The sequence below is a fragment of the Leptodactylus fuscus genome, chromosome 3 (genome assembly GCF_031893055.1).
Source record: "Leptodactylus fuscus isolate aLepFus1 chromosome 3, aLepFus1.hap2, whole genome shotgun sequence".
Taxonomy (NCBI): Eukaryota; Metazoa; Chordata; class Amphibia; order Anura; family Leptodactylidae; genus Leptodactylus; species Leptodactylus fuscus.
This window is the reverse complement of record NC_134267.1, coordinates 197,899,679-197,911,344: the sequence shown is the minus strand read 5'-3', so window position 1 is coordinate 197,911,344 and position 11,666 is coordinate 197,899,679. Positions and strand designations below refer to the sequence as shown.

The window sequence follows — 11,666 nt, the reverse complement described above, 5'->3', positions numbered from 1 at the left end:
CCCCCCCCCCCCCCATTGAAGTTTAAAATAATAAACAATATATACTCGCCTCTCCGTTTGGCTAGGGAGAGTCTCTGTTTGGGTCTGTGGTCTTCCTGATTTTTGGCCAGCAAAGGACAGAGCCAATAACTGGCTGAGCAATGATCCTTTGTTCAAACTGAGCATTATTCAGGAACCCAAATAAAGACTCTCCCCAACCTTTGCAGGGCGTACCAGAGCATATATAGAGGCACATATGGTGATATACTTGTGACTTCATACCATAAAGCTGCAAGCACATAAAATCCAACAGTAACATCACCATATGTCTCTGTATGGAATCTATAAGAGTACTTGTTACAAGGGTCTGATAGGTTAAGAACCTGTAACCTTGTTTTCTACTCCCAGCCAGACTCTTGTACTTGTTGCATAAGAAGGTGCCTATGCAAAGGTTCCTAGCTTGCTAATATCCTGCTTAGGTGTTTATCTTCTGCTGATCTGAGCTTGTTTCCTGACCATATCCTAATGTACCTCATGTCCTGCCAAGGTGTCTGTGGGAGGGAGCAGCCTTTATTGGGTTATTTCACTGGAATTCTGTCATCCTAACTACATCAGGGAAGACAGGCTTGCGCATTCCAGTGAGCGCCCTCTATTGGTTTGCAACAATGAGGCAGCTTCTGACTTCCTAATTACATCATGGAAGACAGGTTTGCATATTCTTCCCATGGTTCCTTGCGAAGTGGAGTGCTAAAGGCTTAATAAGTCTCCACACACCTATATGGTGGTCTCTCCCTAAGGAGTGACAATATCCCCTTAACCCTGTCTAAGCCTCTCACCTCTAACAGGTTATAGTCCTCTCTACATCGAGCTGATGAGATGCAAGTACATCGAAACGGCCGTCCTCGATTGAGAGACTATACCTGGTAATAATCCCAGCGTCATTGCAAAATAAAGGCCTCTTGGAAGGTCGAGCATGATGCGAAAAGGAGCAGCCTTTATTGGGTTATTTCACTGGAATTCTGTCATCCTAACTACATCAAGGAAGACAGGCTTGTACATTCCAGTGAGCGCCCTCTATTGGTTTGCAACAATGAGGCAGCTTCTGACTTCCTAATTACATCATGGAAGACAGATTTGCATATTCTTCCCAAGGTGTCTGTGTTCATGCTACCTGTGTTTGACATGTTATTGTCAGATTATGAATGTGTGCTACCTGCCCTAACCAGTGCCAGATGCCTACATCTGTAAATATATTGTCAGTCATGATTTCAGTATGGTCTTGCCTCTTACCAGTCCTTTTGGTGCCGTGCAACAATATCTGTTGTCCTGCCTTGGTCAGCTGTCAGTAACACAAGGACTACTCCTAAAAGCAGCAACTTGGTGGTCCCCTACATAACGTGGTGGTATGTGTTTGGGGAAGGGGGGGGGGGGTTAAAGGGCTAATACCAGGGTACCATTTAGACAATGTTCTCAGGAGCACCCCACAGCCATACTGGTTTAGTGACACAGTGGCTCCATACACATACAGTTTTCCCCATATTTTGGCTCTTGTATCTCCTACCTATATTACATCTGTGTATATTTGATTTGGGGCTATGTTTTAATTTACTTGCAAAAATTGATATATGAATTATTCCTTATGTATTCACTAGACTATGGTCGCCTACTGTAATATTTAATTTACATATTCTAGATTATGTTTGTGCATTGAAAGATTCTTAGAATTTTGCTTTTATGGTTGTCAATGAGCATAGACTGTAAATGCATACAAGATGTAGATGTTTTCTTTAAGATGTACTTTTAGATAGACATTTAGACATAGTAAGAAAATATTTCAATGACCTATGCCCACATTCAGATCCTTAGGCTTTCAATGGAACAATTGCGGTAAAGTATAGCTTCCTCTCCAAGCCACAGGACTCTGCTGCCAGTACACAACACCCTCAAACCAGAGGAAAAATGTGACTAGACCTTGGCAACTAGTGGCTGTCATGTTATTGAGGAGGATCATACTTGGCCAGATAGATTGTATGTGAACACACAATCCTTATAAGGGTGCATACCACTGTTAAGTCCATTAGTCTGACCCATCATAGGATCAGAGCAACAGACTGAAATGTTGACCTAACAGAATGACTGATACAGACAGAGGGGGCTACATCTCCATCAGTCATTCTGAGTTTCAGGCTGTTGTTCTCATCCTATGAGGGATTAGGCAAACAGACTTCAATGACATCAGTGTGAACCTACCTTTAGTGAAATTGTTCTTCTAATATCAATCTTGAAGTATTTCCTTTCCTGGATCTTCTGAGATTTTACCACTCAAAAATGCTCGGATATTTTTTGAGCAAAACACAATTAGATACACATTGGGAGCCGTTTCAGTCAATTATTGTGTGACAATTTTCTGTTATTGCTTGTTCATGATGGTTGTAACCGGACAGCAAGAAAACCCCTTTAACACACCATAGTATAAATGTATGACATGCGTATGGCGCAGATTGAGGAGATGAGACAGTGCCATCAACATGGGCGGACACCCCATTGCGGTGCCTGAGATCGAAGAAAATTTAGATTCTATGCATTGTATGGAAAAGGATGGCTACAAAGCTGTTAAGGAGCATGGAGGACCTCAGTTATGAGGAGAGACTAAGGGTGCATGCAGACTACGTAACGCCGGGCGTGTATGAGAGCCGTACACGCCGGCATTACGGCAGACTGCCGAACACTTCCCATTCACTTCAATGGGAGCGCTCGTAACAGCGGCGTTTACGAGCGCTCCCATTGAAGTGAATGGGAAGTGTTCGGCAGTCTGCTGTAACGCCGGCGTGTACGGCTCTCATACACGCCCGGCGTTACGTAGTGTGAATGCACCCTAAAAGAGTTAAATCTGTTTAGTCTGGAGAAGAGGTATTAAGGGCAGACATGATAATCCTGCATAAATATATAAATGGTCCATACAAGAAATATGGGGAAAAATGTTCCATGTAAAGTCCCCTCAAAAAACAAGGAGGCACTCTCTCCATCTGGAGAGAAAAAAAAAAAGATTTAACTCAAGAGCTGACAAGGCTTATTCACTGTAGGGACTATGAATCTGTGGAATAGCCTACCCAGGAGCTGGTCACAGCAAAACAGGCGACAGCTTCAAAAGATGATGAAATGACTTTTAGAGCAAAATAGCATTGATGGTTATAGAAATGTATATAATGTCATGACGTTTTCCATCTCCTGGTTGAACTTGATGGACATAAGACTTCTTTCAACTATACTATTAGACTATGCTTATGGCCATAATTGAGGGTTTCCATGGTGGGTCATATAGATGGGAGTCACGAGACACATTTGGCTACTGAGTTAAGGGTTGGAGACCACTGGATTAGAAGATCGCATAATCTAGTCCTCTGCTGGGATTAGTTGAAAAAGTTTTCAAATGGTAATAAAATGGCACATGTGGTTTTATATACCGCTAGAAAGCCGACAGTGCGCTGAATTCAGCGCACTGTCGGATTTCACTATCTGTGTCCCGGGTGAAGAGCTATTGGTGCCGGTACTGTAGCTCTTCACAGTCAGAAGGGCATTTCTGACAGTCTGTCAGGAACGCCCTTCCTCACAGCAGCACCTATTGTGCTGTACTGTGAGAGGGGGATTAACACCTCCCCCCCAGTACTTGTCTATGGACGAGAGCTATCAGGAGTGGAGGAGGCGTTCCTCCCCGGTCTCACAGTACAGCGCTACAGGTGCTGCTGTGAGGAAGGGCATTCCTGACTGACTGTCAGGAACGCCCTTCTGACCGATAACTCTTCACCTGGGGCACAGATCGTGAAAGCCGACAGTGTGCTGAATTAAGCACACTGTCGACTTTCTGGCGGTATATAAAACCGCATGTGCCCCAAGTGATGAAAGGTCCTCTTTAAATAAATAGAAATAGGTCTGCGATAGCATGGAGCAGCATGTGCTTAGCACTGTTTCCTTGCAGCGCTGGGGTCTTAGGATCAAATTTGCATCAAGTTTGTACCCAGAGGAAACCCTGTGTTTCCGAAGGTTTTACTCCCATACCTCAAAGACATACTGATAGGGAATTTAGATTGTGAGGCCTATATGGGACAGTATTGACACCATGTGTAAAAGCGCTGCGGAATATGATGGTGCTATACAAGGCTGGGTTCACACCTGTGCTCGATCATTTGGAGATTCTGTCCCCCATTCCTCTTCAAACATGCAGAGAGAAAAGTCCTGTAAGCATGTGTGAAAATGCCCATGGTATGTCTGTCTATCTATCTATCTATCTATCTATCTATCTATCTATCATGATAATAATAATACATTTTATTTATATAGCGCCATCATATTCCGCAGCGCTGTACAATTTGTAGGGTTCAAATACAGACAGAAAGATACATTACAAAGAAAGTCACTTCACACAATGGGACTGAGGGCCCTGCTCGCAAGAGCTTACAATCTATGATGTAGAGGGGGTGACACAAGAGGTAGCAGGGGTAGCATTACACAAACATAAAACTTTATGAGCCATCACCAGTCGTGTCCTTTGACATGCAGATGGTGCCTGGACCTATAAAGTTAGCCTGAATTGGCATCATATCATGTTGGGTAATGTGGGAGCGGGGACAGAGGAGGGTTCATTTTAGGGATTCTAATTACGGTACGGAAGGGTTTACATTAGGAATTGTGATAGGTCTGTCTGAAAAGATGTGTCTTTAGTTTGCACTTGAAGCTGTAGAAATTGGGAGTTAATCTGATTGTTCAGGATAGAGCATTCCAGAGAAGTGGCGCAACTCGGGAGAAGTCTTGTATATGAGCGTGGGAGGTTCTCATAATGGAGGATGTAAGTGTTAGGTCATTGAGTGAACTATCTATCTATCTATCTATCTATCTATCTATCTATCTATCTCCTATCTATCTATCTATCTATCTATCTATCTCCTATCTATCTATCTATCTATCTATCTATCTATCTATCTCCTATCTATCTATCTATCTATCTATCTATCTATCTATCTATCTCCTACCTATCTATCTATCTATCTATCTATCTATCTATCTCCTATCTATCTATCTATCTATCTATCTATCTATCTATCTATCTCCTATCTATCTATCTATCTATCTATCTATCTATCTATCTCCTATCTATCTATCTATCTATCTATCTATCTCCTACCTATCTATCTATCTATCTATCTATCTATCTATCTATCTCTCCCTAATATAGCATAACACATTAGGGTAACTGTCTAGTATTCACGCCACCACATAAAAGAGCCCAGCCAGTCATTTCATAACATTTATTCAGAATATTTGTAGTTTCCAAGAACAAAGCTGAAAAAGTCTATAATAAAGTAACGGCTGATCACATATGAATTCTACAGCACAATGCAATCCACGAGCTAAGAAGCAGATTCTCCTGAAGTAAATCAGCAATGTCTAGAATAAGAAGCCTTACTCACAATATAGAAAAACCTGGCTGTGTCTGAGAAAAATAAGAGCTCGGCCTAGATCTAATCTGCTTCTTATCATCTGTACAAGAGCTGGTTTTACCAACACAACAGTTGAATGGACCTCGACATTGACTCAAGAGCAGTTCTAAAAAACAAGGCAGGGTTATTGCTAGCGAACCATGCAGAAAAAGAAAAAGCCTAAAATAATAATTAAAAAAAATCAAATAAAAAAAAACAGAGAACAATTCTAGTCAGTTCTGGTTAGAAAGTTTAACAACTGGGTTTTCATTACTCGGATTCACGACACAAACATTGTAGACTCTCTATATGCCTATCAACGGATAAATTATGTATTATATACGTCTCCTAACTCTACGGGTAATGCCTGCATACTGTTCAGACTGTAACATTGCTAACACAAGTAGATTTTGCGAAGGGTTTTGAGATTAACTTTCAGTATATGTTTAACCCGTTCATTGCTAGGGAAGCAGGAAGGCCCTGTTGACCTATGCCCCAAGGAATGCATGGAATGAATGAATCCCGCAACAGAGAATCTCGTCTCCGATTCATTTTTCTTTTTCTTAAAAATAATTAGTCAGTTTAGTAATTCATCCTTGAAAAGATGACTGGACGCCTCTTGTGAGATCTACATAGTAAGGGCAGGGGCAGACTACAAATCCTTGGTTTTAATCAGCGTCACAAGAGGTTTGTCGTCGGGGCTGTAGTCTTCATATGTTACTGGAGTCGCATCGTACATGGCAGGGCGTGACTTTTTCCCAAACCTGAAAGAGAGAAGACATGTCTGGAGTTCAGAGGAGAACATACCCTAGAATATTACCTGTAGCAGCCAAGGTAATGAGTTGGCTTATATGTAAATCCAGGCTTTAAGGCCACAAGGCAAAGTCTTAAATTGCAGCCCCCAACCCTAACATGTGCATTTATAACTGGTGTCTAATTATGAGGCTGGGGGGGTCTATGCACCCCCAATGTCAAGCTCCCGATAGATCACCTATTCCATTTCCTATTCCCTGGACTGCCCACTTTTGGATCGGAGCCCCACGTTGCAAAAACACTGCGTTTTACAGAACGCTTGCAGTTTTGTAAATTACCGTGTGTCATTTATACCTGCGGAAATGTGTCTGTGAAAAATGCTGCGGAAAAAAACTGTGCTGTGTTTCCGCCACTGTCTTTTCCGCAGCGATTCTCTGCATGGGATTTTGGAAGCCACACTCCATCGGGCTATGCCCTGCCGGAATTTGCCAAGATTTCTTCAGAAAATAGGGAACCATCACCAGCTATGATATTAAAAGATTTATTTTCAGCTAAGACCCAAATTGTAAATTGCTGCTATAAAGCAACACCAGGCTTTTCCCACACTGCCAACCAATTTTCCCAATGGGATACACCTCATTTATTAAGAGGTTGGAGGTCTTGTGTGGCAGAAATGGAATTCACGACAGTCAGGGATTGGCATAGACTTGCGCAAATTTTCTGGCATTAGGTATAATAAATTTGTCAGGCCAGGTATCTTCACTGCCCACTTTCGTAAAAAAATGGTGAGCGTGGTGCAGCGCCAACAATGTGGTACATCGCTGTCACAAAAAAGAGCCTTGTTCCTAAGATGCACCATATCTATTCCAGAATACAGGTTGTAGATGGGCTAGTAAATCCCCCAATTCTGTTATAGCGCTAATTGTGGGAGGGGGCCTAATATTCAGCTTCATTCCCTGCTTGCAAACATATTGCTCTGAGCTAGCACTATCAATCCATAAGCAGTTAGCGCCTCCTAGTGGTGACTGCAGCTATTCAGAATTATATCAAGTCAGTAAAGCAAACTCCTCTCTACAGATATTTCATCACACAGAATTTTGGGATTTTGTACATCGAATTACAGTCACATTTATCGCAATGAGATGTTTGGCCTGCCGTGCACCTCAATACATCTGAAATAGAATCTTTTTGGTCCATTGGTATCATGTCAGTAGGTGCCGACTTCTGGAAAGTTCCCGTCACTGACTTGTCCTGGTTTTTCTCATCTTCACTAGCTTCTTAAAGGAGCCTTGACCCTTTTTCTTCCCACTCTCCGGTTTTAATCTTCCCGCCTATTTTGCTATTCCAGCGTGAAGTGTTCCTGGTGTTTGTGCTATTCAGTGTGTTCTTTGTTATCTAGTTTATCTGTTTATAGTTCTTGTGACCCCCATCAATGTGACCTCAAATATGCCCCATTAACCCCTGACCTCCAACCTACACAACTGCACTTCAGTCATCAGATATGGTATTCTGTCTGATAGGGAAAGTGTTGCCTATTGTTTAAGTCACATTTCTATAAAAAAAACATATTTTTGGAGAATTTTTGGTGATGTAATTTTTCATTTATCATGTTATTAGCCATATGAATTTTTTTTTTTTTAAAGTCTAAAAATCTTGCAATTCCAACTCTTGTCTAGCCTAAAATACTTTATGTCTACTGGAGATCACCAATGGGACACAGGCAATGGTCTGGAGCAGACCACAACAACAACAAAAAAAATCTTATACAGAAAAAAAAAGACTCTGCAAATTATTTGGGTTAGTGGCCAGAGTCTGAACTGCAGGATTTTTTATAATTTTTTTAAATATAGACAATAACATTGAAATTTATTCAAAACTTCAGCTAAAAAATATTTAAAAATATGCTTGACATAAAACTTGTTTTAAACAAATAGCTAATATTCTTTTGACATTATTCCATTTAATTTTTCATGAACGACCAGTAGAAGTGACACATTGACATGACTACGATATATATTACAAAGGATATCAACCCCCTCCGGCTCCTCTTTACTCACCGTGCATGCCGAATTGAAGCAATGGCACTGCTGAATTCACTGTCAATGCTCCTGCAGTTGTAGAACTCCTCATAGGCGGGTCGGGCCGATCCTTGGTACTCAATGCGGCTAATTCTACAGATGCCCACAATAAGTATGATCAGCATTAGAACGAAGGCCACACACAGCGCCCCTATGATGATGTACAGGGAGTGGCGAGGCATGTTGGTCAGACTCTCTGCCATATGGCCAGCTTTCCACTGTAGGTCTGATAAAAAAAGAATAATTCATTACATCACATTGTGCCATTTGCTGCTTCTCTTCAACTACAGTCAAACATAGAAAATGGACGATGCTCTTGAATTTGCCTTCCATGGCAAAGGTGAAATCTGCAATGAAAATCAATGATATGTACCAATATATTGCTCATTAAAATCCATAGCAAAGGTCATTTTCTACACAGATTTTTTTCTGTTGCTGCTACAGTACCGTATTATGCAGCAGATTTTCTCCCTGCAAAATCGAATGGAAAATCTGCAGCGTATACATACCTTTAAAGTGGTAGTTTTTGTTATGTACACTCAGAAAGGGGGATAACTGTTCTACTGCTGGAGGTCCCCCACTGATCAGGAGTCTGGGGAACCAGACGTCCCCTTGAAGCTTTCATGTAAATGGAATGCCAGTGCCCTTGCATGATCAGCGCTCCATTCACTTCTATGGGGCTGCAGGTGCTGTTGTAGATTACACTCCAGGCCACTCCATAACACTGAATGAGGCGCCAGTCATGCCAAGGGCACCAGTGCTCCATTCGGAGTGAGGCTTTAGTGGACCTGGTGGTTGAACTTCAGTTGATACAACACCTATTCCCTATCCTTAAAGGGGTTTTCCGGGCAAATGTTTTTTTGAAAAATGTCTGTTAGAACTATTAAAGGGTTAATAAATGCACCCATACACTGTCTACCAATAAGTATTTGGGCACCTGTGGTAGAATAGAAAAACAACATTTATTCATAATCAATAGTTGGTAGAACCTCCACGAGTGGCAATTACAGCCTCCACTCAGCAGGGCTTTCCACAAGTCATTGTATGATGGCTAGTGGTATTTTATTCCATTGGAGAAGACAGGTAAGTTCTTTCACTGATTTTGGACGGCAGCAGTTTCGGGGGTCTGCTGACTCGGGTACATTCCGACAATCACCGTTCTCCTTCCACTTCATAATCACATAGTCCACTGTCAATTTTGGGTAATTCAGTTCGCTTGCTATGTCCCTTAAGGATCGGCCTTTCTGTGGTACCCCACAATTACCCCTTTCTCGAAATCGGACAACTCTGGACTTCTTGGCATCTTGCATACGACTAATACTAATGCTGTTTCCTATTTAACGGCAGAAGGTGTGACGTACATGACGACTGCAGATATCTTCATTTGCATTTACATGGGTGTCCAAATACTTATTGATAGACAGTGTATCTTTATCCATGTTTTGCATGACTCTGGGTGTCTTTGGGAGTTCCTGATATCTCCTACATTTGTTTACTTTCTTCAGCTTCCTACTATGTAAATTCCTCAATAACCCCTCTCATCTGACCCCCCCCTTCTTCCCTCCTCTCTCTCTCTCCCTTCCTCCCATACACCCCCTCCCTGTCTCTCTAGCTATTCCGCCCTGCACTACCTACTCAGGCCAACCCCTGACCCCATTATACAGTATACTTACCTTCCTGGGAGACGGCTCCTCCTCCTGTACTGATTCTGCAGGCGTGCCTTCTTCTCCATCGCTGCTCTGTTCTCTGCAGCTCTGATCCACCTCTGCTGCACATGTGGAAGCTGCGCAGTAGAGATGGATTATCAGTAGCAGTGCGCAGAGCAGCGATTGGAGAAGAGGTCGCGCCTGCACAATTAGTAAAGAAGGAGGAGCCTCCCAGGAAGAAGCGTGGAGGGTAAGTGTATAATGGGGTGGATGGGGGAGTAGTAGTGACGATCCATTTCCAGAAATGGGGAAACGGATCGACACCGGATTATAAGAAAATGATATGGGTAACTATACATTTTTTAATTAATTAATTGTTATTTAGAAAGGAGGAGGGTGCTTAGATTAGTGTAGGGCTTTCCAGTTTCCCAGACAACCCCTTTAAGGTATCCTAGGTCTGCTTTAAATGCAACAAAAGAGTGGGTAATGATCAGGAACAAACACTCAGGAAAGTTTGCCCTGCTCATTTTCTGCCTAGTGTGTAAAAGGGCCTTTAGTATTTCCTCTACTTAGGACACTGCCCTGGTTTTGCTTACAAAAACATTAAAAACTGCATCCTATCTACACTGTGTTAACAAGAACTTGGAACGCTGCTCTTATCCTAGGTTACACTAGTGTTTGAGTCTCCCTATGAGACTCCGTCCCCCCATTCCGCTTAAAATTGGTGGAGAGAAAAGTCCTGCAAGGAAACCAGGCAGGACCCCATTATAGTCTATGGGGCCTGCAGGTCTCCACATGTAAGAAAATGGGGTTTCCATCTTTCACACTACCAAGTGGACCCGAGGGATGGAAACCCGAACTCTAGTGTGAACCTAGCGGTACACATCCATCCTAGAAGACAGTGTTAATCAGTTCCCATGTTTCTAATGTGTCCTTGTTTTTTGACTATGGTAATGGTTGTGACCAATTACTAACCAAAACTTCCATCTGGTAAAAAAGACCATCAATATTTCATACTCACGGATCTCACAGCTGGCTCCAACCCAGCCATGAGGACAGTGACAGATGTAGCCATTGGGTTGGTCCACACAGGTCCCAGCATGGTGGCATGGGTTACTGTCACACTCATTTACATCAATCTCACACTCTGCCCCTGAAATTACAAGACATATAACATGTAGAGCATGGGTCACATATATAAATATGTATCAAGAATTTATAATAAAAAAATAATGAAATTAATTTACATATTTACATGTGTAATGTTGTGTCAGTGTTTACTTACCCATAAACCCAGATGCACAGACACAGGTAGCGTTCAATCCTTCGCTGTCACAAGTTCCTCCATTTTGACAGCTGACATTCACACAGGGGTCTTTGTACAGCTCACAATGGCGACCTACAAAGCAACAAAAGGATCACATATATATATATATATATATAGGACGCTACTAAGATTTATTAACTGATGGAGGATATCTTGGCAGCATTATAAGTGATGACTGTTAGTATAACTATCCACTTTGTGGGTTTGGTATATACATATAGTAGAATTTATATTTATTTCTATACAGTGCACTGCCTCACTATACTACACAGACTTATTTTGGAAGAATGACAGAATAGTACCTCATCATGATACAGATGGATGAAAATACTGAAAACAAGTGTTTCTGGATACTACATATATATATAGCAGTACATCGAGGAATAGAGAAGCGCAGTAAATAACTCAC

General features: G+C 41.9%; 1 protein-coding gene across 1 annotated transcript in view; it reads right to left on the bottom strand.

Moving 5' to 3' along the window:
• Positions 1-5,935: 5,935 nt before the first annotated feature.
• The window catches only part of DNER (delta/notch like EGF repeat containing), a 187,540-nt gene continuing 181,809 nt past the window's right edge, over positions 5,936-11,666 (bottom strand). The window contains 4 exon segments of the mRNA XM_075269041.1: positions 5,936-6,217; positions 8,264-8,510; positions 10,952-11,083; positions 11,216-11,329. Of these exon segments, the coding sequence (XP_075125142.1) occupies positions 6,106-6,217; positions 8,264-8,510; positions 10,952-11,083; positions 11,216-11,329 (605 nt within the window). The 3' untranslated portion in view covers positions 5,936-6,105.